Here is a 27,583-nt window from a genome sequence, read left to right as displayed (position 1 = left end):
CATTCTCCTGCCTTCTTCCCGTAACCTTTGATGCCCTGACTAATTAAGAACATATCAACCTCCACTTTAAATATACCCAGTGACTGGGCCTCCACAGCTGTTGGTGGTAATGAATTCCACAGATTCAGCACCCTCTAGCTAAAGAAATTCCTCCTCTTCTCTGTTCTAAAGGGACATCCTTCTATTCTCAGGCAGTGCCCTCTGGCCCTGGACTCCTCCACTATGGTAAACATCCTCTCCACATTCATTCTATTGAGGCCTTTCAATGAGACCCCTCCCCCATTCTTCTAAATTCCAGTAAATACAGGCCCAGAGCCATCAAACGCTCCTCAGACATTAACCCTTTCATTCCCAGAATCATTTTCATGAACCTCCACTGGATCCTCTCCAATGCCAACACATTTTATCTTCAATAAGGAGCCCAAAACTGCTCACAATAATCCAAGTACAGTCTGACCAATGCCTTACAAAGCGTCAGCATCACATCCTTGCTCTTGTATTCTTGTCTTCTTGAAATGAATGCTAACATTGCATTTGCCCTCCTCATCACTAACTCAACCTGCAAGTTAACCTTAGGGAATCCTGCATGAGGACCTTTACACCTCTGATTCTCCGCATTTAGAAAATACTTTATGCCTTTATTCTTCTACCAAAATGCATGACCATACACTTCCCTACTCTATATTCAATCTGCCACTTCTTTGCCTACTCTAACAAGCCGCATACGCTGATTGTGGCTCCCCACCCTCACTCTCTCCCCCAACCCTTCTTGCAATCGTTCAGGCTTCCAATGGACCAAAGTCTCCCCCAGAACCAAACCAAACCATCAAAGATGCAGTGTCTTGTGGGAGGCCACCCATCAAAGCTATTTCAGTAAACTGAGATAAAGCTGTTGTTTGCGTGCCTTCCAGGTATTCACCTATCACCTCCCAGCTTCTTACTTCATTCTCCCTCCCCCAACCCACCTGGTCTCACCTATTACCAGCAACACACACAAAAGCCTGGTCCGAGACCCTTCATCAGGATCAGTGCAGCCCGAAGTGTTGACTGTTTATTCACTTTCATCGACACAGCCTGGCCTGCTGAGTTTCCCCAGCATTATGTGTATGTTGTTTGAATGCCTTCCAGACAGATCATATCATACACAAATAGTACAGAATATTTAACATTTTATTTTATTTAGAGATACAGTGTGGATCACGCTCTTACAGCCCAACAAGCTGCACAGCTCAGAAACCAATTATTTAACCCTAGCCTAATCCCAGGACAATTTAAATGACTAATTCACCTACTAACCGGTATGTCTTTGGAATGTGGGAGGAAATTGGCTCACATGAAGTAAACCCACACACATACATCTACATATTGTAAGTACTGAGAAAGTGCAATGCAAAACCAAGGTGATCGGAGGAAGTATAGGTGGAGTGTCAGGGGTTAGTTAGTTAGTCATTCATTTAACACAGAGAGTGGTGGGCGCACGGAATGCCCCGCTAGGGGTGATGGTAGAGGCAGATTTTCTTTCAATTAGTTTAATGTTTTGCAGTTACAAAACATAACAGTGGTGATGAGGTATTTTCTAAAATGAACCCAAGATGGCTACCAACCTGTTAAAGTGCAGCAAGATGTTCGAGTTAAAAAAGCGCAGCGAGGAACAGGAAGTAAAAAAAACAGCACAGCAAGAGCAGCGACAGTAAAGTTTTTTAAAAAAGTTAGTAAATGCAAGAAATCTTGAGTTCATAAACTGTTAGTACCAGATGATAAGAATCATAAAAAAGGCAGAAATAGTTGGCCACATCCAAAAGATAGACATATTTGATTACTCAACAGATAACTGGCTCATGTATATTGAGCCAACTGAACACTACTTTGAAGCAAATGGAATATCCAATGAGAAACAAGTACCAATTTGGCTGAGTGCACTGGGTTTAAAGGCATACAGTTTACTTCAAAGATTAACTGCTCCAACCAAGCCAGCAGAAATGAGTTTCATTGATATTGTGAACATAATGCTGGAACATTTAAATCCAAAGATATTGTTGATTACAGAATGCTTTAGGTTTCATAAGCAGAATCAAAAGGAAGGAGAGTCCATTTCAGTGTATGTAGTTGAATTGAAGAGATTGTCTAAGCATTGTCAGTTCAGTAATGGACTTAATGATGCACTGAGAGATCATTTAGTTTGTGAATTTTAGAAGACAGCATTCAAAAATGGCTCCTAATGGAAGCACTACTTACATTTAAAAGAGCAGATGAAATTTCTGTATCGATGGAAACAGCAGACCGAGGTGCAAATGAACTGCAGTCAGGAATGAACCGGCCTGGCCAAACAACTTGTGTTACTGTTGTAGTAGGGGCTCATGTACACCAGGGCAATGCAGAGTTAAAGGTGAAACTTGCAAAGTAGTATACATACAAAGAGCAGCTCAGGCAGACAAACAGAAATGGACTGCTCAGGGAAGAGAAAAAGCTAAGTTGCAGTTTCAAAAAGAGCACTAATCTGTTGATGAAAAATCTGATGATCATGACAGTGACACAGGACGATGTAGCCTTGAGATTTACGAAGTGAAAAGTAACAACAGACAAGCAATATGAAGTGAACTGCAAATTATTTTAAATGGAATTGGACACCGGCTGACCTGTTTCAGTCATTCCAAATTCAAGAAATGAATTTGAATGGCATTTCCAAGATATGTAAATAAAGCCTGCAAATAGCCAATTAAGAACTTATGCTGGAGAAAAGATAACTCCTACAGGAATGACATTCAAAACAGTGAAATACAATAGTCAACAAGCCACATTGAGCTTGTATGTGGTAAAAGTAGGAGGGCCAGCATTGTGGGGACGTGACTGGCTGAGACTACTACAACTTGATTGGAGATCCATTTATAATTTTCATGTCACATTCCCTGCATTAATGTCAAGTGAAAGCAAATTAGGAAAGGTAATGCATGATGCCATATCTCTCTCCATGCTGAACACCATGAACCGTTGCTCTACGGAGGATAAACAGGAGTTGGTGCCTGCCTCTGTGCCTCTGGTTGGTAAGCAAAGGAAGGACCATAGTGTTCAGAGGAATCATGAAAGTGCCAAAAGCAGTGGCCTGTCTACAACAGGTTTTGGCAGCAACGTATCTGAGATACACTAATCGGGCAGTTACTTACGAAATGTGACTTGGTTTTAAGCTGAAAGAGAGTTCAAGGAGCTTCAGGAAAACTGCAAGCATTCAGCCTTTGTGAATGTAAAGAACCAGAAGCTACTCTGCGTGCATTAAGGTTATTGCATGAACTGCAAGTTGGAGACAAAAAGCTGCTTGTAAAAGTAGATGCAAAGGCCAAAGCCCAGCTGGATGAATGGAAGGCCAAAAAGAAAGGAATCAATGGAGATTCAAAAACAGAGGATTTATCAGATCAGATTGTAAAGGATTAACATGAGAATACTCCAGTGAACTAAATGTATTTTCCCAAGATAAAGATGCACAAACTGAGAAGAAAAAGAAAGGTGTCCAAAGCTGTCAGGACCACTTCCTGCAGTCTCAAGAGTCAATTCCTACAATCCCCATGGAGAAGGCCCGAGACTGAGCTTGTTTCCCAGCTACAAGTCTCACCTGCCCAGCAGAGTGGCAACACACCACCCCCACTGCCCTCCTGGTCCGGATCCCACAGGAGTAAACAATCCTCCCACAACGATTAAATATTTAAGCCTGAATGGGACAATTTAAAATTTACTTTGCTGTGGATGTCTGTATAGTAGTTGTATTATCTAGTATACTGTGTATATAGTTGAGATGCATTCCATATTGTTTTGGAGTTTACAGCTTAGCAGGGAGGAGTGTTGTGTATTTAATATTTCAGTAATATTTGAGCAGACTTCTTTGATTAAGCATTATTGTTCATTGAAATAGTTTATTGTGGGTTACATGTAAAAATAAATTGCATACATCGCCATGCTACCACAGGATGTGTGTGCCTGTTGCTTAAAGTTAACACTTCGAATCAGTTTAATGTTTTGAAGTTACAAAACATAACAGCGGGAGTGCAAAGATCCTGGAGGGCTGGAGATTTCAGATCAGGGCCACGCAGGAAGGAGCTTCAACACAATGATGAAAAATTTTAAGTTCCGCCTCAAGTGTCAACATTCAAGGATCTATCCTGGCCTCAACATATTGATGCAATTACGACTGAGGCATGACAGCGGCTATATTTCACCAGGAGTTTGAGGAGAACTGGTATGTCACCGAAGACCTTGCAAATTTCTACAGCTGTACCGTGGAGAGCATTCTAACTGGTTGCATCACTGTCTGGTACGGAGGGGCCACTGCACAGGATTGGGAATAGCTGCAGGAAGTTGAAAACTCAGCCAGATCCATCATGGGCACTGGCCTCCCCAGCATCGAGGACATCTCAAAAGGTGATGCCTCAGAAAGGCAATGTCCATCATTAAGGATCCGCATCACCCAGGACATATCCCCTTCTCATTCCTAGGAAGAAGGTACAGGAGCCTGAAGACACACAGTCAGTATCCCAGAAACAGCGTCTTCCTCTCTGCTATCAGATTTCTGAACAGACAATGAACCTATGAAATCTATTTCAATAATTATTTTCTACGCTGTTTACACTCAATATTTAATTCATTTACATCTTATTGTAACTTATAGCTTTTATTCACGTGTTGTAATGTACTGCTGCTACATTAACAAATTTCATGACTTATGCCAGTGATATCAAACCTGATTCTGATGTGCTTTAAGGTGGCTGTAATCGTTCCTCCATTTGTATCCTAGGGGATGTAGGATACCCTGGAGCTCTTGCAGGGCAGTTCACTGATATCTCTGGGCTTCCCATCGCACAGTTTGTTTACCCAGCTCAGGCAGTGAGAATGCCCAAGCAACTGCTCGGCAGAGTGTGGAGACCAGAAGCCCAGTGAACAGACAATGAACCAACACTTGAACACTACCCCACCGTTTTTCTCTCTTTTTGCACCACTTATTTAATTTCTTATTATAACTTACAGTAATTTTTTATGTATTGCACTGTACTGCTGCCATAAAACAACAAATTTTACAACGTATGTCATGATATTAAACCTGGTTCTGATTGTGATCTGGTGGACTATAGGCGCTGTGTTGAAGGCAGTTGTTCAAAATTCAACAATCAAGATTGTTTAATATCATTTCCTGTACACAAGTGTAAAGGAGAACAAAATAATTGTTACTCCAGATCTGATACAACACAAAAAAATGATAAAGAACACAATAAATATAAATCCATAAGATAGCTTATACACACAGATCGATTGTATGTCCATAAAATGATGCTAGGCACAGGAGTGTCTGTACATAAGGTGACCCTGACAGGAAATGATAAAGTAGTGGTGGTTGGGGGTGTGGAGGGGTGGTTGTGGGTGGAGGTGTTGATCAGTCGTACTGCTTGTGGGACAATCGCCAGTGCGTGGCGTGTCTCTTTATGTGGGGGTGGGGTGAGAGAAGAAGCACACGCACGCTTACTGCGGTGCTGTAAGCCCCTGGCCCAGGGCCAGGCTCCTTCTGTGGGGTACTTGTGCCTCGCTCAGTCCCCAAGCGTCTTTGATTGTTCTCTTTATTAATCTGAAGGCTGCTATGCTCCACCACCCCCCTGCTCCGCTCTGCAAACAGCCACCAGCTGCAGCCATTGTCTCTGCAGGGCTTTTCTTCATTCCGGCTCCTATTCAGTGAGGAGAAGCCAGCTGGACATCCGAACACAATCGCCTACCTCGGAGATGGGCCACAAACCCCGGCTTCATTCCCAGTGCATGGGGGCCGACCCGCCACAGTCCCATTGTCCTCCAGAGGTTTTAATACTGTACTAAACAAGCCAGATTTCATGATGCAGGCCCACCGTCTCCTGGTTAAACACTTCAGCGTTCAGCATCAAACACCAGGACAGACAGCCAGCTTTCAGTCCAGGCTCTTTGTGTGAGACGTGGCAAAGGAAAAATAATCTGGTCCCAACTCCTCAACGTACGACCGCACTTCAGCGCTATAAGGACAGTTGTGTTAGAGAAAGTAACTGCTCTTTATGCTTCAGTGGAAAGGTGTAAAAGTTATGCTCCTGTTACAGATTGCACTGCGGCAGACAGGGAGGCTCGGCAACAGGTAGTCAGAACTGCCCAGTGCATCACCGGCACCAGCCTACTCGCTATCGAGGACACATACACAGAAAGGTGCTAGGAAAGAGCTAATAACGTCATGAAGGATCCCACCCACCCTGCTCATGGACTGTTTGTCCCACTCCCATCAGGGAGGAGGCTACGTAGCATCCACACCAGACTCAAAAACAGTTACTTTCCCCAAGCAGTGAGACTGATGAACTCTTCAACCCACTAGATAGATAGATAGATAGATAGATAGATACCTTATTCATCCCCATGGGGAAATTCAACATTTTTTCCAATGTCCCATACACTTGTTGTAGCAAAAACTCATTACATACAATACTTAACTCAGTAATAATATGATATGCATCTAAATCACTAACTCAAAAAGCATTAATAATAGCTTTAAAAAAAAGTTCTTAAGTCCTGGCGGTTGAATTGTAAAGCCTAATGGCATTGGGGAGTATTGACCTCTTCATCCTGTCTGAGGAGCATTGCATCGACAGTAACCTGTCGCTGAAACTGCTTCTCTGTCTCTGGATGGTGCTATGTAGAGGATGTTCAGGGTTTTCCATAATTGACCGTAGCCTACTCAGCGCCCTTCGCTCAGCTACCGATGTTAAACTCTCCAGTACTTTGCCCATGACAGAGCCCGCCTTCCTTATCAGCTTATTAAGACGTGAGGCGTCCTTCTTCTTAATGCTTCCTCCCCAACACGCCACCACAAAGAAGAGGGCGCTCTCAACAACTGACCTATAGAACATCTTCAGCATCTCACTGCAGACATTGAATGACGCCAACCTTCTAAGGAAGTACAGTCGACTCTGTGCCTTCTAACCCACCCCTCCACACCCCAACCACCACTACTTTATCATTTCCTGCCAGAGTCACATGTACAAACACTCCTGTGCCTAGCGTCACTTTATGGACATACAATCTATCTGTGTATATGAGCTATCTCACGTGTTTATATTTGTTGTGTATTTTTATTATTATTGTGTTCTTTATCTTAAGAGTGTTTTTTTGTGCTGCATCGAATCTGAAGTAACAATTATTTCTTTGCTCTCCTAACAATAATATTGCTAGCATTATTCTATCCCTCACTCTTGACTTCTAAAGATCTTTTGGATCACAAAAGTATCTAGATCCAACAGTTCCCACCGGATCATCCCGCAATGCTTAGACCCGGACTCCCACAGCAACATCCCACAGTGCTTGGATCTGAGTTCCCACCGGATCATCCCACAGTGCTTAGACCCGGACTCCCACAGCAACATCCCACAGTGCTTGGATCCCAGTTCCCACCGGATCATCCCACAGTGCTTCGATCCGGGTTCCACAGCAACATCCCACAGTACTTGGATCTGAGTTCCCACCGGATCATCCCACAGTGCTTCGATCCGGGTTCCTCAGCAACATCCCACAGTGCCTGGATCCGAGTTCCCACCGGATCATCCCACAGTGCTTAGATCCGGGTTCCACAGTGCTTAAGTAAGTCATAGGAGCAGAATTAGGCTATTCAGCCCAGTCTTCACCGCCATTCAATTGGCCGATTAATTATCCCCCTCAACCCCGTCCTCCTTCCTTCTCCCTGTAACCTTTGGCAACCTTACCGATCAAGAACTTGTCCACCTTCACATTAAATGTATCCAATGACTTGGCCTCCATTTGAATTCCACAGACTTACAACCCTCTGGCTAAACAAATCCATCCTCATCTCTGTTCTAAATGGATGTCCCTCTGTTCTGAGGCTGTGTCCTCTGGTCCTAGACTCCCCCACTACAGAAAACATCCTCTCTATCTGGGCCCTTCACCATTCAGTAATTTTCAATGAGATCCCCCCCCCCCCCCCCCCATTCTTCTAAACTCCAGTGATCAATTCCTTCCATGCTGGGGTCTGGGGTCCTTTGGGATCAGTTCTCTCAGTTTTGGGATGTACATTCCTATGGGATCTGACCCCTCTGTACTGGGATATGGGGTCCTTCTGAACCTGACCACTCGGCCCCCTTGCTGAAGGGGACGTGCTGCCACAGTCTCGAGTCACTGGCTGACAGAAGGTCAAGAACGCCTCATACTCTGTTTGCGTTGCCTCCTATGTGGTGGCATGATGGTCAATTTCTTCTTCTGGTATTTTCTTTCCCTCCCCTTCCCTCTTCTTCTATTCCCTGCTCTGTCCTCTTACCTCATCTTCTCATCTGCCTACCACCTCTCCCTGATGTCCCTCCTCCTTCCCTCTCTCCCATGGTCCACTCTCCTCTCCTATCAGATCCCTTCTTCTCCATCCTTTTGCCTTTTCCACTCATCATCCCCCAGATTCTTAAGACCACCCGGCTTCACCCATCACCTTCCAGCTTGTCTTCCTCCTCTCCCCCCACTTTCTTGTTCTGGCTTCTTCCCCTCTTCCTTTTCAGTCCCGGCCCAAAACTTCAACTACGTATTCCTCTCCATAGAAGTTGCCACGTTCCTCCATTTTGTGTGGTTCCCTCACCTTGAGCTGTTTCTTGGGCTGTTCGCTGTTACCCCCATGCAGGCTGTTCTTCCGGGGGCCCCTTTTGCCCAGCTTGCCGCTTTCTTTCTTCTGAAGGTACTTGCTCTTGTCAGGTTTGAACAGGCCTACTCGCTTACTGCAGCCGACATTGTACCTGGAGATGAAAGAAAAGGCTCGCTGTCACAACTTCTTGATGTTTGCATTGGTAGGACCCACCCCTTTTACCCGAAGAAACTCTCAATGAGTTGAGGGAAACGCTGGTTGGGTTGGATGACATCTCCCAAGGTCTCCTTAAAGGTCGGTACAACAGTGTGGGCCGAAGGTGTGCTATGGTGTCGCTACGTAAGGCACACGGTAGCATAGAGGTTAGCGCGAAGCTACTACAGCTCGAGGCGCTGGAGTTCAGAGTTCAATCCCGCCACCCTCTGTAAGAAGGTTTGTATGTTGTTCCTGTGCGCACATGGGTTTCTTCCAAATGCTTCAGTTTCCTCCCACAGTCCAAAGATGTACCGGTTTGTAGGGTAATTGGTCATTGTAAATTGTCTTGTGATTAGGCCAGGGTTAAAATCAGTGGGTTACTGGGTGACACGGTTTGTTGGACTGGAAGGACCTGTTCTGTGATGTATTTTTAAATCAATAAAATAACCACACGTGATAATCAGTGAATCCATCATAGTTCCTATAAGAGCATTTGTAGAGAAATACAGCACAGGCACAGGCCATTCAGCCCACTGGGTCCAATTCACACTGTGGTCTGTGAGGAGTTTGCACGTTCTCCCCGTATCCACATGGTTTTCCTCTGGGTGCTCTGTGTGCCCCCACAATCCAAATACGTTTGGGTAAGGGTTAGTGAGTTGTGGGCATGCTATTTTGGACCCCCAGCACATTCTGAGACTGTGTTGGCCGTTGGTGCAAATGACACATTTCACTGTATGTTTTGATGCCACGTAACCCACTGACCCACACACCTCTGGGATGTGGCACCTGGGGCAAACTCTCAGTCACCGTCACAGTGTAAGCTCCACACACAGACAGCGCAGGAGTTGGGGACTGAACAGGAATCACTGGCATTGTGAGGCAGCATCTCTACTCGCCGCTCAACTGTGTCACCTCGGTGACGGAGCTTGTCACAGCAGGCCCAACACTCCTCAGGCATTCTGGGCCTTGCTGAGGCCCTTACCTCTTGGCACAGGCCATGGAGCAGAACCTCTTGGAGCCCTTGAACTTGTAGGCATAGTCAAGCCTGCCACAGAACTCGCACTTCAGTTTAAGGGCATCTTCCTCCTTTTCCATTGAGTCTGGTGGAAAGCAAAGGGACAGAAAGGGTTAAGCAGTGGTGGAAAAGGGTCAGTAACATATTGAAGGATCCCACCCTCCCTGCTCATGGACTGTTTGTCCCACTCCCATCAGGGAGGAGGCTACGTAGCATCCACACCAGGACCACCAGACTCAATAACAGCTATTTTTCCCCAAAGAGTAAGGCTGATCAACACCTCCACCCACTAACCTACCCCTCCACACCCCAACCACCACTACTTTATCATTTCCTGTCAGTCACCTTATGTACAGACACTCCTGTGCCGAGCATCACTTTATAGACGTATAGTCAATCTATGTATGTGAGCTATCCTGTGTATTGATACTTATCGTGTTTTTGCGCTGCATCAAATCCTGCGTAACAATTATTTTGTTCTCTTTTATATTTGTGTATAGGAAATGACATTAAACAATCTTGAAACCATAGTCCAACTAGCCAGGGGCTGAAATATTCTCTCCTTTCCCGTTGTCAATCCTAAACTGATGGTGGAGGGGAAGAAGCTGTTCCTGAATTACTGAGTGGGTGACTTCAGGGACCTGTCCCTCCTCCCCAGTGGTAACAACGAGAAGAAGGCAGGTCCTGGGTGGTGAGGGTCTTTAATGTCTGACGTCGCCTTCTTGAGGCCCTGTGGGTACTTGGATACCAAGTCTGAGAATCTCTTCAGGTCTACTGGGCAAGTCGAAGGTCCAATTTCCGGGATCCACAAGCCTGCTGGAGATGTCCCATCCTGGGGCTAGAGGACCGTGTGTGCTTTTTGGGAGAGAGGAACGGAGCAAGTTTTGCTGTTGCTGCTCGTTGTGTTCTGCTGAGCATTGTGGACACGTTATATTGGCTCCAGAACGTGAGGCGACACTTGTGGGCTGCCCCCAGCATATCTTTACGTGTGTTAGTTATTAATGCAAATGATACATTTCACTTTATGTTTCAATGTTCATGTGATAATCTATTAATACAATCAATCTGATCAACCATTATAGCTAGCCCCCCTACCCACTCCCTCTATCTATTACCCCAGTCATTCTAAAGAATTTAAACCACTCTTTATAAAGCTGTTTACATTGTAAATACATGCTGGTGTTCATGTATTGATGCACATTTTATTCCAGATCTGCCCCTTAACCTCTAACTTGATATTTTAGTAACTCTTTATATTACATTTTCATATTTATTGTGTCCTTTATCTTATTGTGTGTGTTTTTGTCTGTTGCATAGGATCTGGAGTAACAATTATTTCATTCTCCCTTACACTTAGATACTTGAAAAAGCATTAAACAATCTGGAATCTATATACAGTCATTGTTGAATTTTTTTTTGTTGTCACACCCTGACCAACACACTACAGAAAATTCCCAACACATGGAAACGTATGTGGCAAAAAAACAGCTGATCTATTGATAAATAAGTCTGAATTTAGCACTGGGGCCCAGGTCACGAGCGGATTGTGACTGTGACTCACCTTGCTGACTGAGGTCGTCCATCTCGGAGTCGGGCTGTTCCAGCTGTGCAGGTTTCTCGGCCGCGGGCACAGAGGCCGCCTGCTGCTTTTGTTTGGCCAGATTGTCGATTAGTAGGGAGGAGCGTCCCACCTACAGTACCAGAGACAAGGACAATTCCATCCATCTTACGCAAATTTTAGCTCTCAGATCCTTGACAGTGCCAAGCACCAGTCTGGGTTTTAAACTATCCCATGCGCTTCACTCTCTAGGTTTCACCAGAGGGTATCTCAAACTCAGCCCCAGCAGGTAATCAAATGAGGTTCCCCTCACCATCTGCTTTGGATAACAAGCCATAAGACATAGGGGCAGAATTAGGCCATTCAGCCTATTGAGTCATTCTATCATGACTGATTTATTATCTCCCAACCCCATTCTTCTCCCTGTAACCTTTGACACCCTGACTAATCAAGAACCCATCAGCCTCTGGTTTAAATATATCTAATGACTTGGCCTCTATGGCAATGAGTTCCACAGATTCACCACCCTCTGGCTAAAGACATTCCTTCTCATCTCTACTATAAATGGATGTACTTCTATTCTGAGGCTGTGCCCTCTGGTCCTCGACTCCTCCACTACAGGAAATGTCCTCTCTACATCCACTTTATATAGGCCTTTCAACATTGGATAGGTTTCAATGAGATCCTCCCTCATTCTTCTAAACTCCAGCGAGTATAGGGACAGAGCCATCAAACACTCCTCATACATTAACCCTTTCATTCCTGGGATCATTCTTGTGACCCTCCTCTGGACCCTCTCCAATGCCAGCACATCCTTTCTTAGATAATCTAGCTGCCTATTGATTGAGATGGGGAACTAACATACTAGGGACATGGAGGCGCTGGTGGTTCTATATTGACCCAGAACTACCAGGGTTACTACCTCACCTAAAACTATTCCTCACTTGGCAAATGGATTCTTGCTAGAAAGTTACTCAGACTGTGACTGAGGGACTCAACTGGGTGCCGTGGTAATGCAGCTACTAGAGCTTGGGGCGCCAGAGTTTGAAGTTCAATTCAGACATCATCCTTAAGGAGTCAGTACATTCTCCCCATGAATATCTGGGTGCTCTGCTTCCCTCCCACAGTCCAGAGACATACTGGTTAGTAAGTTAATGTGTCTTTGTAAATTGTCCTGTGATTAGGCTCGGGTTAAATAAGTGGGTTGCTGGGTGGGGTGGCTTGAAGGGCCTCTTCCATGCTGTATTTCCAAATAAATAAATAGACTGCTCAAATACTAACTCCTGGGGACCAGAAGGCTTCAGCAACCTCACAACACTCTGGACCCCTCCAAGTCCTCGTCGCACCACGAAACCTGTGCCTTCGCCTGGCTGGTCCTCCTGTCTGAGCCGCTCTCTCTTTCTCCCCCCACCCCCAGCAAATTCTCTGTGACTCGGTGACTGAGCCTGCAGTCACCTGCCCCCATCAGAAACACAGAAAACCTACAGCACAATATGGGCCCTTCAGCCCACAAAGTTGTGACAAACATGTCCCTACCTTAGAAATTACTAGACTTCCCCATAGCCCTCTATTTTTCTGAGCTCCATGTACCTATCCAAAAGTCTCTTAAAAGACCCTATCGTATCCGCCTCCACCACCGTTGCCGGCAGCCCATTCCATGCACTCACCACTGAGTAAAAAACTCACCCCTGACATCTCCTCTGTACCTACTCCCCAGCACCTTAAACCTGTGTCCTCTTGTGGCAACCATTTCAGCCCTGGGAAAAAGCCTCTGACTATCCACACGATCAATGCCTCTCGTCATTGAAACATGGAAGATTCTGCAGATGCTGGAAATCTAGAGCAACAAACGTAAAATGCTGGAGGAACTCAGCTGTTCAGGCAGCACCTATGGAGGGGAATAAACAGTTGATGTTTCAGGCCAAGACCCTTCAGAGGGACCTCGGCCTAGAATGTCAACTGTTCATTCTCCTCCATAGATGCTGCCTAACCTACTGAGTTCCTCCAAGCCATTGAGTATATTGAAAGCAATTAACACACAATTGGACAACCACCATCTCAAAATGTCTCCATGAACTTTCTGGTACTGATGACCTTCAGAATAAAGATTCACCCTGTCGTAATGACCCCAAGCTCCCACCTGTTCTGCTTCCTACTCTGAACATTATAACACAGTACAGGCTCTTCACACCACAAAGTTGTGCCGACCTTTTAACCTACTCCAAGATTAATCTAACCCTTCCCTCCTATATAACCCTCCATATTTCTATCATTCATGTGCCTCTCTTAAAAGCCGCTAAAGTATCTGCCTTCATCTCACCTATCACTGTGTAAGAAAAATCCACAAGACATCTCCCTATGCTTTCCTCCAATCATCTTAATACTTGTCCTCTCATATGAGCAATTTCCATCCTGTGTAAAAGTCTCTGGCTGTCCATTTGATCCATGCCTCTCATCATCTTGTACACCTCTCTCAAGTCACCTCGCATCCTTCTTCACTCCAAGATGATTGAATGACATGCTGTTATCTTATTCCTTACACCTTCGCCAGTGACCATAATACCATGACATGAGAGCAGAATTAGGCCATTCAAACCATCAAGTCTGCTCTGCCATTCCATCATGACTGAATTGTTAACCCTTTCAACCCCATTCTCCCATCTTCTCCCTGTAACCTTTGACACCCTGACTAATCAAGAACCTATTTAAATATATCAAATGACTGGGGCTCCACAGCCATCTGTGGCAAAGAATTCCACAGATTTACCACCCTTGGCTAAAGAAATTCCTCCTCATCTCTGTTCTAAATGGACATCCCTCCATTCTGAGGCTGGCCTCTGGTCCTAAGCTCCACCACTATCAGAATCTTTCTCTCCACATCTTCGCTAATCTAGGCCTTTCAATATTTAATAGGTTTCATCAGCTTCATCAAGTGGTTGCCCTCTTCCTGGCTCTCAGCTGGAGGAGATCAGAAGGTCATGGGCAGCATGCAAGGCTCAAGGCATTTCAGCTGTGTGTTGCAGGTTGTGGTCAGGAACTGCGCCCACACTGATAATCCCACGGGTCCCAAGCAACGGCATTAAGAGGCATTTTTATGGGTCACATTGTGCAGGCAAGGCTGGCTGAAGCATGCAGGTGGACCTTACTGCAGGTTACACAGTGACACAGACAGGAGGGGTGCAGCAGCAGAGAATGGATGCCAGGAGACAGGACACTGCCACGGTACATCATTTTAAAAAAAATCAGCGACATGACACAGTATCGTAAAGTAGAAAAGCGAATCACTCACAAAAATTGCCCATGGAGAGAGCGTCGATAGAGAAGGTTGTGGAAATCATTCAAACGTGATGAGAAGAGAGGTACAGACACAAAAATGTCATTGCCAATTAGTGCAAAAATCTCCCCACAAAATATTGCTTGCTTTGACACCCCCCCCATCCACCCCACCACCCCAGTGACACGCGCAGACATGTAAACCACACGCAAAATGCTTTTGTCACCTACTGTGAGAGACGGCAGATTTGACACTGACAATGAAGCCATCAGCTCAGTTACTTCACAGGGCGCCCAACTTCACCTGTCTATCATCACCCTTTCCCTCAGTGCCCTTCTACCTTCCCTTTCTCCCATGATCCACTCTCCTCTCCAGCCTTTTACCTTTTCCACTTATCACCTCCCAGCTTCTTACTTCACCCCTCCCCCCACCTCATCTTCCAGCTTGTCCTCCTTTCCCTCCTCCCAACTTCTTATTCGGACCTATTCCCTCTTCCTTTCCAGTCCTGATGAAGGGCCTCGGCCCAGAACATCGACTTTATTCATTTCCACAGACGCTGCCTGACTGCTGCGTTCCTCCTGCGTTTCGTGCGCGCTGCACTGGATTTCCAGCGTCTGCAGAATTACTATCTTTTCCTTATCCAGTTTTTGGAGTGGGGAGGGGAGGTATTCATTGCAAAGCCCCTGCTGTCCTGGAGAAGGTGGTGATGAGCTGCCTCAAAAGGCTGCAGTAACACTGGGGGTTACAGTCCAGTGCACAGCGAAGCAAGACCCACAACACACTGGGAGTCACTTACAGAGCAGCTGGGTTAAGGACCTTCACCTGCTGACCTCAGAAACTTGTGAACCAGGGAATTTAATGACACCTCAGAAACATTATCAGTTCTTCCTAACAATCTATGGGTCTTGGGGCCCAAGTTCCTAGCTCTCTGAAAGTGGCTACAAAGGTTGACAAGGTTATGGAATAAAGTCAAGAAGTTATGTTGCAGCTTTATAAAACTCTGGTTAGGCCACATCTGGAATATTGCTGCAGTTCCCGTCACCCTGTTATAGGAAGGATGTTGAGGCTTTGGAGAGGGTGCAGAAGAGGTTTACCAGCATTAGAGAGCATGTTGCTATAACGAGAGGATGGACAAATTTAGGTGTTTTATCTGGAGCGGTGGAGGCTGAGGGGAGATTTGATAGAGGTTTATAAGGTTATGAGGCCTAGAATCAGAATTAATATCACTGGCATATGTCGTTACATTTGTTATGCGGCAACAGTACATTGCAATACCAATAAAACTGTAAATTAGTTATGTATCTACATTAAAAAATTAAGTAGTATAAAAAGAGAAAAAATAAGTAGTGAGGTGGTGTTCACGAGTTCAATTTCCATTCAGAAGTCTGATGGCAGGGGAAGAAGTTGTTCCTGAAACATTGAGTGTGTGTCTTCAGGCTCCTCTATGTTCTCCCTATTGGTCACAATGAGGAGAGGGCATGTCCTGGGCGATGGGGTCCTTAATGATGGATGCAGCCTTCTTGAGGCTTTGCCCTCAATGCTTGGGAGGCTTGTGTCCCTGATGGAGCTGGTTGAGCTTACAACTTCTTGCAGCTCTTTCCGGTTGGAGTGCTTCCCCACTGAACCACAGCGGACACATGGTAGCAATGAGGAGAGGGCATGTCTGGGCGAAAGGGGTCCTTAATGATGGATGCTGCCTTTTTGAGGCTTCGTTCCTTGAAGATATCCTGGATGCTGGGGAGCCTAGCGCCCATGAGTTTACAGCTCTCTGCAGTGTGCGGTACTCCGCACGGGACGGTGATGCGGCCAGTTAAAATGCTCTTCAAGAAACATCAGCAGAAATTTGTGACAAAATTCCTAATGAAATAAAGCCATTGTCGTTCGTGCCTTCTGTGCAAATGTATTGATCTATTGGGCCCATGATAGATCCTCAGCGGTGCAACTACCCAGGAACTTGAAATTACTCACCCTTTCATCTCCCGATGAGCAATGTTGCATGTTTCCTCGTCTTACCCTTTCTGAAGTCCACAATTAATTCTTTGGTCTGACTAACAATGAGTGCAAGGTTTTTGCTGCCACACCATTCAAACAGCTGATACATCTCACTCCTGTACACCCTCTGCCAGCAATAGTTGTCTTGTCAGCAAAAATGCATTTGAGATGTGCAGAGAGAGGAGAGCAGTGGGCTAAGCACACATCCTTGATGTGTGCCAGTGTTGATCATCAGCAAGGTGGAGATATTATTTCCAATCCACACAAACTGTGGTCTTCATGTGAGGAAGTCCAGGATCCAGCTGCAGAAGGGAGTACAGAGGCCCAGGCTTTGTAGCTTTTTGATCAGAACTGTAGGAGTGATTGTGTTAAACTGTACCTACATCAGGCTGCTACAGTCAGAAACAGTAACCCGATGTAAGTATAGGTGTTGTCCAGGTGATCCAAGGCACCTTGAAGAGCCAATGGGATGGTATCTGCTGTAGACCCACTGTGGTGATAGACAGATTGCAGTGAGTCCACGTCCTTGCTCAGGCAGGAGTTGATTATTATCCATAATCAACCTCTCAAAGCACTTCATCACCGTAGATGTGAGTGCTGTAGGAGGTTCACAAAAACGATTGAATGGCTTGTCATACGAAGAGTGTTTGATGGGTCTGGGCCTGTGCTCACTGGAATTCAGGGGAATGATGGGTGATTTCATCAAAACTTATCAAATGGTGAAAGGCCTTGATAGAGTGGATGTGGAGAGGATGTTTCCTATGGTGGGAGAGTCTAAGACCAGAGGACACAGCCTCAGAATAGAGAGGTGTCCATTTAGAATTGAGATGAGGAGGAATTGATTGACCCAGAGGGTGGTGAATTTGTAGAATTCATTGCTACAGATGGCTGTGGAGGCCAAATCATTGGGTACATTTAAAGTGGAGCCTAATAGAATCTTGATTAGTATGGGCACCAAAGGTACGGGGAGACAGCAGGAGGATAATGGGATTGAGAGGGTAATAAATCAGCCATGATCGAATGATGGAACAGACTCAGTGTGCTGAGTGGTTTAATTCTGTTCCTATGTCCCATGCAAATGTACAGGGCAGGTTTTTTCACAGAGAGAATGGTGCATGCCTCGAATGTGCTGCCAGGGGTGGTGTTGGAGTCCAAAATGACAGAGGCAGTTATGACCGTTTTAGACACATGAGTGTATAGAGAACTACGGGAGCCTGGACACTGTGTAGGTAGAAAAGATTATAAACACAAGAGATTCTGCAGATGCTGAAAATCTTGAGCAACACACACACACAATGCTAGAGGAACTCAGCTAGTCAGGAAGCACCTATGGTGGGAATAAGTAGTTGAAAAAGGGGTTAGTTGGATATTGAATTACTTGTTTAATTAGTCTGGCAAATCACTGTGAGCTGAAGGGCCTGTTCTTGTGCTGTACTGTTCTATGTTTTGAACTACACAACTGTCATGGGGCTCGTCAGCCCTGGTTGTCAGCTGATCCAGGAGATGGAAAACTGATCTCAAAGCTCCGCTGCCTTACGGTTATACCCACTCATGGGGATGTCTTCGGGGGTAGACCCCAAGGAAAAATCCGGAGCTGGAGTCCCTAAGGCACTACGTTGAGTTAACGCTGACTGACAACTGCAGCGATGACACTGGAGCCAAACTGCTTCCGTCTCTGCCATTTCTTTGGATTCATCAGCTGAATGGAGAGGTGGGAGCCTACTGTACAAGCAAAAGCTTGCTCTTCATATCGTACTGCCCAGGCTTGCGTACTGACTGACGGCGCTGCAGCAAAAATGCAGGCAGCTAGAATGTAACATTTATAGTTGATCCAACCAATAAAGGCCTCCATAATGGGATTTAATATCTGGTCTCAGGATTGTCAGACGAGGAAACTGAGATTAACGCTGGTAGGACGTAACCCCAGAATTCCACATATCCCACTGGTTTCCTGTCCTGAGGGCTGGCGATGAATGCCAGGGAGATTACTGCCCGTATACCTGGTATAAGCACTACAGTACCCAGACGGAGTGACTGCCTCCTTCAGCTAGGTGTGAACAATGGACCCTTCTCTCTCTCCTGCCCCCCTCGACCTCGGTCGCCCTTCGTTGTACCAGGTGTCATGGGTTCTCTGGGATGGATTCAGTGGGGAGATGGGGTTTGGGAGGAAGGATTCCTCCAGGTAGAGATCCCACAGGAACCACTGTCCAACAATCCCTACCATCAGGCTGGAGGTACAATAGTACTAGGGCAAGAACTGTTAGGATGGGAAAAAGCTTCTTCTCTCAGACCATGAGACTACTGAACTTAATGCCCCACGTACGCATTTCACCACGTACGAAGCACCAGTAGTATTATACTGTTTACTTTTTAAATTTCTATCATAAATGCACCTTATTATTTGTGGTAACATTACTTTGTGTTGTGTGTGTGAGTTATACGTACTGTGTTGTGCACCTTGGTCCAGAGGAACATCGTTCTGTTTGGTGGTGTACTGTGCAAAAGTCATATCTATAGCCAGGGTGCCCACGAGCTTTGCACGTTACTATGGTGATTTTATGTATTGCACTGTACTGCTGCAACACTGAAAAAAGCTTACTTTTTAAAGTCAATGTTAAGCCTAACCCTCTGACGGCCCTATTCGGTATTGTTGCAGGACGAGATATTAAGCCGAAGGCATCTGATTTACATATTTTAGCCTTTAGCTCTCTTATAGCGAGGACAACGCTTTTGTTTAAATGGAAAGATGCTTTTCCTCCTACCCATGATCAATGGCTATGGTAGGGGTTAGATTCTTTCTTTTGTAATAAATTAGTATATTTCAATATAACTATTGATTAACTTACATCAATACGGGATAATGAGATTGTTATTATTATCAGATATAACGTAATTGGTAGCTTTTTTCTAATCTCTTTTACCTTTTATATACACTTTCTTGTACTCTGTATTCTTCTATGTAGAAACTAATAAAAATATTGGGAAAAAAAGTGAATTTCATGACATATGTGAGTGATGATAAACCTGATTCTGATATGGGATAGGTCTCTCTTGTGGAATGAGAGTGGAAAGGGCACGGGGCGGGGGGGAATCGTGGTAGGGAGAGGGAGGGAGTAGAAAGCACCAGAGAGACATTTGGTAATGATTACAAACCAATTATTTCTAATCAAATGACCTTGCCTGGTGTCTCAGGGGTGGGTGTGTTTGCACCACTGCCACCCCTGCCCCGGACCCCTTCTCTGCCACTCATCCCATACCCTTCCTGCGACGTTCCACCCTCACCATCCCCAACATCCTTTGCTTCTGCCAGATTTACAAACTCGCTCTCTGCTCCACGTTGACAAATATAGCACTGTGCAAAAGTCTACGCACCCTAGCTAGGACTTTGTACAGTACTCTACACGTGCACGGTTGAATGACAATAAGTTAAACCTGAACTTTTCCCCTATCCCCTCACCCACTGCTCCTTCCTGGAACCTGGTGAGGGTTCCTGGTGGATGTTGGGCAGTACAGTGGGGAAAGCCTCTGCAGAACAGCTTCAGAGTCCTGGGTTTGATCCTGGACTCTGGCACTGTCTGTGAGGAGTTTTCATGCTCTCACTGTGACCAGGTGAGCCTGACGTCAGTAGTGGGAAAGTTACTGGAAGGTGTTCTAAGGGACTGTATACGTGAGTAATTGGACAGACAGAGGGACTGATAAGGGACAGTCAGCATGGTTTTGTGTGTGGTAGGTCATGTCTAACCGATCTTACAGCTTATTGAGGAAGTTACCAGCAAAGTTGATGAAGGCAAGGCAGTGGATGTTGTCTACACGGACTTCAGCAAAGCATTTGACAAGGTCCCCGATGAGAGGTTGGTCAAAAAGATACAGTCACTTGACGTTCAAGATGAGGTAATAAATTGGAGTAAACATTGGCTTTATGGGAGAAGCCAGTGAGTGGTACTAGATGGTTACCTCTCTGATTGGAGGCCTGTGACTAGTGGAGTGCCGCAGAGATCAGTGCTGTGTCTGTTGTTGTTTGTCATCTATATCAATGATCTAGATGATAATGCGGTTAACTGGATTAGCAAATTTGTGGATAACAGTAAGAATGGGGGTGTGGTGGACAGCGAGAAAGATTATTAAAGTTTGCAACAAGATCAGGAACAACTGGAAAATGGCAGATGGAATTTAATGCAGACAAATGCAAGGTAGGAACAACCAGGGTGGGTCTTGTACAGTGAACAGTACCTCACTGAGGAGTGTGTTAAAACAAAGGGATCTGGGAAAACAGGTCTATAATTTAACGAAAGTGGTATCACAGGTAAACAAGGTCGTAAAGAAAGCTTTTAGCACATTGTTCTTTATAAATCAAAGTACTAAGTACAGGAAATAGAGTGTTATGTTGAAGTTGTACAAGACATTGTTGAGGCTTAATTTGGAGGGCTGTTTGCAGTTTTAGTCACCTACCTACAGGAAAGATGTAAATGAGGTTAAAGGGCACAGAGAAAATTTACAAGGATGTTGCTGGGACTTGAAGACCTGAGTTATAGGGAAAGATTGAATAGGTTAGGACTTTATTCCTTGGAATGTAGAAGACTGACAGGAGATTTGATAGTGGTATACAAAATGAGGGGTACATGTAGGATAAAAGCATGCAGGCATTTTCCATTGAGGTTGGCTGGGACTACAACTAGAGGTCATGGGTTAAGGGTGAAAGGTGAAAAGTTTAAGGGGAACATGAGGGGAAACTTCTTCACTCAGAGGGTCATGAGAGTGTGGAATGAGCTGCCAGTGCAAGTGGTGCATGTGAGCTCGATTACAACTTCTAAGTGAAGTTTGGATTTGTACACGGATGGTAGGTATATGGAGGGCTAGGTCTGGGTGCTGGTCAACGGGTCTAGGCAGAGAGTTGCGAATGTGTAGAATTCACTGCCAAGTCATTAGAGCAGTGGTTCATTGGCATAGACCCAATAGGACAAATGGCTTACTCCTACATAGTTAGGGAACATGGGAGGTCATGGCAGGATATCCAAACATCCTTCCAATTACCTAGAAGGTGTAGGAGTGTGAAACAGGAGCTGAACTTATCTGAGACCCCGCTCCAACCAATGGTGTAAAATTCCTCTTGACATCTTAAGGCAGGATTCCTCGTTAACAGTGTGCGTGTAACTAAGGGTGAGTGTTTAAACCATAAAACATAGGAGCAGAATTAGGCCATTCACCCCCTTGAGTCTGCTCTGTCATTCCATTATGGCTGATTTATTACCCCTCTCAACCCCATTCTCCTACCATCTTCCCATAACCTTTGACGCCCTGACTAATCAAGAACCTATCAACCTCCACTTTAAATATGCTTTACATAACCAGTAGAAAGGAAATCAGACAAGGTGACCAGGCTCCGAGTAGATCAGGAGAAGCTGTTGCACTGTCGGTAAGGTGAATTAGGCCGTTCTCTCAGCAACTGGCCAGTCTGAGTGGACAGGCATCCTCCAGTGCAATCCACACCCTGCTGCAGGCTAGCACTGTGCTATGCCATAACATTGAGCAGACCAACTCTACAGAACTGAAGTCTGTAGGTCACTCTCAGTGATGCCAGTTAGCTCACCCATCGAGTCGCTGTAAAGTTCAACCACCAAGTTAAATTTTATAGTATTAGTTTGTTAAACCATCAAGTCAAACTTAGTAATACTAGTTAGTTCAACCACCAGATCAGACTTGGTGCTAGTTAGTCAACCCACCAGAACAAATTTAGTGGTACTAGTTAGTTAATCTGTCAGGTCAAAGTCAGTGTTTCTAGTTAGTTAACCATCAGGTCAAACTTAGTGGTATTAGTTGGTTAAACTGCCAGGTCAAAGTTAGTGTTTCTAGTTAGTTAAACAAATGGTCAAACTTAGTGGTATTAGTTAGTTAAACCACCAAGTTAAGCTTCATAGGTGCTAGTTAGTGAAGCTGCCACTTGGTAGCTGTAAGTTGGTAGATGACTAGGCTGTGAACAAATGGGCAGCGAACCCCCTCCCCTGAGTGAAGGTGAAGTCCACGGGACTGAGGGTACTCACGGGGAATGGCTCTGCACCCTCCTGGATAACGAACCCCTCGATGACATGCGTGAGAATCTGGGGCTTGACAATGGCCTGAGGTGGTTTGTTCTCGGCGTTCTGTGGCACGCTCACCGTCACAGACGAGGTCGTGCTGCCATTTCCTGATGTCATGGTTGGAGCAGGGGAAGGGGACTTCGCATTCACGGTCTCTGGGCCTTTCCCTGTGGGGGAGAACGACAAGCATGTGACTGTGCACCAACCCCACCCTTCACAACTTCTTCTCCCACTCCACGCCCACTGCCCTATCACAGGACCACCGTGTCGCCATTTTAAAAAATTGAGATCAGCTGTACCACCCAGCAACCCACCCATTAACCCTGGCAGAAGAATTACTACACTATCGTGTCTGAGGAGTGTTGGGATGGAGGAGGGAAAACACAGCAAGAAGTGGAAGAGTAGAGTGAGAGGGAGGGAAAGAGAGCGGTGGAGCGTTTGACAGCTCTGTACTCACTGAAGTTTAGCAGAATGAGGGGAGATTTCATTGAAACCTGCCAAATATTGAAAGGCCTAGACAGAGAGGATTATCCTATAGTGGGAGAGTCTACCTCCGGCACAGCTCAGAATAGAGGGATGCCCCTTCAGAATGGAGATGAGGATGAGTTTGTTTAGCCAGAGGGTGGTGAATCTGTGGAATTCATTGTCACAAGTGGCTGTGGAGGCCAAGTCATTGGGTATATTTAAATCAGAGGCTGATATTTCTTGATTAGTCAGAGTGCCAAAGGTTACAGACAGAAGGCAGGAGAATGGGGTTAAGAGAGAGATAATAAATCAGCCATGATGGAATGGTGGAGTAGAATCGATGGGCTAAATGGCCTAATTCTGCTCCTGTGTCTTATGGTGGAGAGAAGTGGTGGATGGAGAGAGGCAGGTGAGGGAAGGAGAGAGGTGGCAGAAGGGAGAGGAAGGGGAGGCTGAGGGGGTGGAATTGAGAGGTGGGAGAGGGAGGAGTGATAATAGGGAGAAAGATTGGGGAGGGGAGCAGGAAGAGGGGAGACAGAAGTGTGGGGAGTGGATATGGAGGGAGCGAGAACTGAGAGAGGGTGAGAGGTTGAGCATTCTCAGTCTTTGACATGACATGTTACATTGAGACACTGTCTACCTTCTCAAGTGATGAGACTATTCCCTATCAAGCCCTATGTAAGATCAGGAGGCTTCGTATCGGTGATCGGTGACATTGTTTACCCTTCCTTTAGCATCACTGGAACTTATCGCCTTGTTTCTTTGAGAGCTCTCCACCGTCAGTGATCTTGCTCTCTTCCTCACGGCTGGCATCAGGAGGAAGGTACAGGAGCCTCAGGTCCCACACCACCAGGTTCAGGAACAGTCACTACCCCTCAACCATCAGGTCCCACACCACCAGGTTCAGGAACAGTCACTACCCCTCAACCATCAGGTCCCACGCCACCAGGTTCAGGAACAGTCACTACCCCTCAACCATCAGGTCCCACGCCACCAGGTTCAGGAACAGTCACTACCCCTCAACCATCAGGTCCCACGCCACCAGGTTCAGGAACAGTCACTACCCCTCAACCATCAGGTCCCACACCACCAGGTTCCGGAACAGTCACTACCCCTCAACCATCAGGTCCCACACCACCAGGTTCAAGGACAGTCACTACCCCTCAACCATCAGGTCCCACACCACCAGGTTCAGGAACAGTCACTACCCCTCAACCATCAGGTCCCACACCACCAGGTTCAGGAACAGTCACTACCCCTCAACCATCAGGTCCCACGCCACCAGGTTCAGGAACAGTCACTACCCCTCAACCATCAGGTCCCACGCCACCAGGTTCAGGAACAGTCACTACCCCTCAACCATCAGGTCCCACGCCACAAGGTTCAGGAACAGTCACTACCCCTCAACCATCATGTCCCACACCACCAGGTTCAGGAACAGTCACTACTCCTCAACCATCAGGTCCCACACCACAAGGTTCAGGAACAGTCACTACCCCTCAACCATCAGGTCCCACACCACCAGGTTCAGGAACAGTCACTACCCCTCAACCATCAGGCACTGAGCCAGAGGGGATAACTTCACTCACCCCATCTCTGAACTGTTCCCACAACCTATGGGCTCACTTTCAAGGACTCTTCATCTCACGTACCCGGTATTTATTGCTTGCTTGTTTATTTATTTTCTTTTTGCATTTGCAGAGTTTTTTTGTATTTTTCACATTGGTTGCTTGTCCATCTTGCTGTGTGCAGTTGTCCTTTGATTCTATTGTGATTCTTTGTATTTACTGTGTATGCCCACAAGAAAATGAATCTCAGAGTTATATATGGTAATATAATGCACTTCGATAATAAATTTACTTGGAACTTTTTGAACTTTGTCACTGGTCGGTGATCAGTGGTGTGTCTCAGGGATCTGTTCTGATTTTTATAAATGACCTAGATAATGAAGTGGAGGGATGGGTTAGTAAATTTGCTGATGACACAAAGGTTGGGGGTGTTGTGGATAGTGTGGAGGGCTGTCAGAGGTTACAGCGGGACATTGATAGGATGCAAAACTGGGCTGTGAAGTGGCAGATGGAGTTCAACCCAGATAAGTGTGAAGAGGTTCATTTTGGTAAGTCAAATATGATGGCAGAACATAGTATTAGTGTAAGACTTGGCAGCATGGAGGATCAGAGGGATCTTGGGGTCTGAGTCCATAGGACGCTCAAAGCAGATGCACAGGTTGACTCTGTGGTTAAGAAGGCGTACGGAGCATTCACCTTCAATCGTGAGATTGAGTTTAGGAGCCAAGAGATAATGTTGCAGCTATATGGGACCCTGGTCAGACCCCACTGAGAGGGCACAGTTTTAAGGTGCTTGTATGCAGGTACAGCGGAGATGTCAGGGGTAAGTTTTTTTACACAGAGAGTGGTGAGTGTGTGGAATAGGCTGCCGGCAGCGGCAGTGGAGGCGGATACAATAGGGTGTTTTAAGAGACTCCTGGATAGGTACATGGAGCTTAAAAAAATAGAGGGCTATGGGTAACACTAGGTAATTTCTAAGGTAAGGACGTGTTCGGCACAGCTTTGTGGGCCGAAGGGCCTGTATTGTGCTGTAGGTTTTCTATGTTTGAACCTGCGGTTGGTTGAGGCAATGAATAAGTCCCGGCCAGTCTTGAGGAACAGAGTTGAGGAACAGAAGCGGGAGGGTGGAGGGGTGTATGGAGTGCTTTGATTGGTCCTAGGAACATGTTGAGAGCCTCATCCCTCTGCTGTTGGCAGGCATGCGATGTTTTGCACGATATTTGGATCATTCCTGGCAGTCTCCAAGGGCAACGGCTTTAATTGGCCTCAAAGTAACAACAAATGTATTAACAAGCCATGAGTCAATCTGAGTGGGGTGAACAGAACAATTAACCTTTTATTCACTGTTACAGCGATGTCACACACAACACTGCTAAACTGAAGCATTCCCTGTGATATCTGAACTAACTGTGGACTCTGGAAGGAGAAGTCGAGGGAACACACACCAGACCTCATCAAGGTATCTGCTGTGGAAAGGACGAGCAGTTTCAAATTCCTCAGTGTCAACATCTCTGTGGATCTACGCTGAGCCCAGCACGTTGATGCGATTGCAAAGGTGGCAACTGCTAGTGAGATTAAAGCCGATTAGAATTCTGATGTTAACTCAGGAAGGACATTTGCCCCACTTGAAGTGCAGGAATTGGAGATCAGAGGGTGTACAACGTGCATCAAAGGAACACCTGGCTCGAGGAGCATCCATCTGAGGCCTATCTTCATGTGACACATTATCCAGCTGCTCACTTGCCTGGCTGTTTACCTCAGAGTCCTACAGCACTACAGCACAGATGCAGCCCCTTCAGTCAGTGTACATCCCCTGGGTCAGTCCCATCACCGACTCTCAGCCCACATCACCAGCTCAGTCCCATGACTGACCACCAGCTCACATCCCCTGGGTCAGTCCCGTCACTGACCACCAGCTCACATCCCCTGGGTCAGTCCCATCACTGACCACCAGCTCACATCCCCTGGGTCAGACCTATCGCTGACCACCAGCTCACATCCCCTGGGTCAGTCCCATCGCTGACCACCAGCTCACATCCCCTGGGTCAGTCCCGTCACTGACCACCAGCTCACATCCCCTGGGTCAGCCCCATCACTGACCACCAGCTCACATCCCCTGGGTCAGACCTATCGCTGACCACCAGCTCACATCCCCTGGGTCAGTCCCATCACTGACCACCAGCCCACATCCCCTGGGTCAGTCCCATTACTGACCACCAGCTCACATCCCCTGGGTCAGACCCATCACCGACTGTCAGCCCACATCCCCTGGGTCAGTCCCATCACTGACCACCAGCTCACATCCCCAGCTCAGTCCCATCATTGACCACCAGCTCACATCCCCTGGGTCAGACCCATCACTGACCACCAGCTCACATCCCCTGGGTCAGACCCATCACTGACCACCAGCTCACATCCCCTGGTCAGTCCCATCACCGACCACCAGCTCACATCCCCAGCTCAGTCCCATCACTGACCACCAGCTCACATCCCCTGGGTCAGTCCCATCGCTGACCACCTGCTCACATCCCCTGGGTCAGTCCCATCACTGACCACCAGCTCACATCCCCTGGGTCAGTCCCATCACTGACCACCAGCTCACATCCCCTGGGTCAGTCCCATCGCTGACCACCAGCTCACATCCCCTGGGTCAGTCCCATCACCGCCTGTCAGCTCACATCCCCTGGGTCAGTCCCATCGCTGACCACCAGCTCACATCCCCTGGGTCAGACCCATCACTGACCACCAGCTCACATCCCCTGGTCAGTCCCATCACTGACCACCAGCTCACATCCCCAGCTCAGTCCCATCACTGACCACCA

General features: G+C 46.4%; 1 protein-coding gene across 17 annotated transcripts in view; it reads right to left on the bottom strand.

Annotated features, from left to right (window-relative positions):
* LOC140718497 (polyhomeotic-like protein 2) overlaps positions 1-27,583 on the bottom strand; it is a 257,941-nt gene that overhangs the window by 6,820 nt on the left and 223,538 nt on the right. For 12 of the 17 annotated variants that reach the window (XR_012096706.1, XR_012096703.1, XR_012096702.1 and 9 more), the window contains 4 exons: positions 22,693-22,895; positions 11,392-11,521; positions 9,798-9,915; positions 8,618-8,771 (listed from right to left, as the gene is read on the bottom strand). Coding sequence is in view for 11 of the 17 variants with exons in the window: in XM_073032384.1 (XP_072888485.1) it covers positions 8,618-8,771; positions 9,798-9,915; positions 11,392-11,521; positions 22,693-22,895 (605 nt within the window). In the remaining 6 variants the exon portion in view is untranslated. The remainder of the gene's footprint in view (positions 1-8,617; positions 8,772-9,797; positions 9,916-11,391; positions 11,522-22,692; positions 22,896-27,583) is intronic. The other 5 variants (XM_073032389.1, XM_073032390.1, XM_073032392.1 and 2 more) reach the window with 5 other exon arrangements.

The sequence above is a fragment of the Hemitrygon akajei genome, chromosome 29 (genome assembly GCF_048418815.1).
Source record: "Hemitrygon akajei chromosome 29, sHemAka1.3, whole genome shotgun sequence".
NCBI lineage: Eukaryota > Metazoa > Chordata > Chondrichthyes > Myliobatiformes > Dasyatidae > Hemitrygon > Hemitrygon akajei.
The sequence above is the reverse complement of the archived record's forward strand: the minus strand, read 5'-3'. Positions and strand labels throughout refer to the sequence as shown.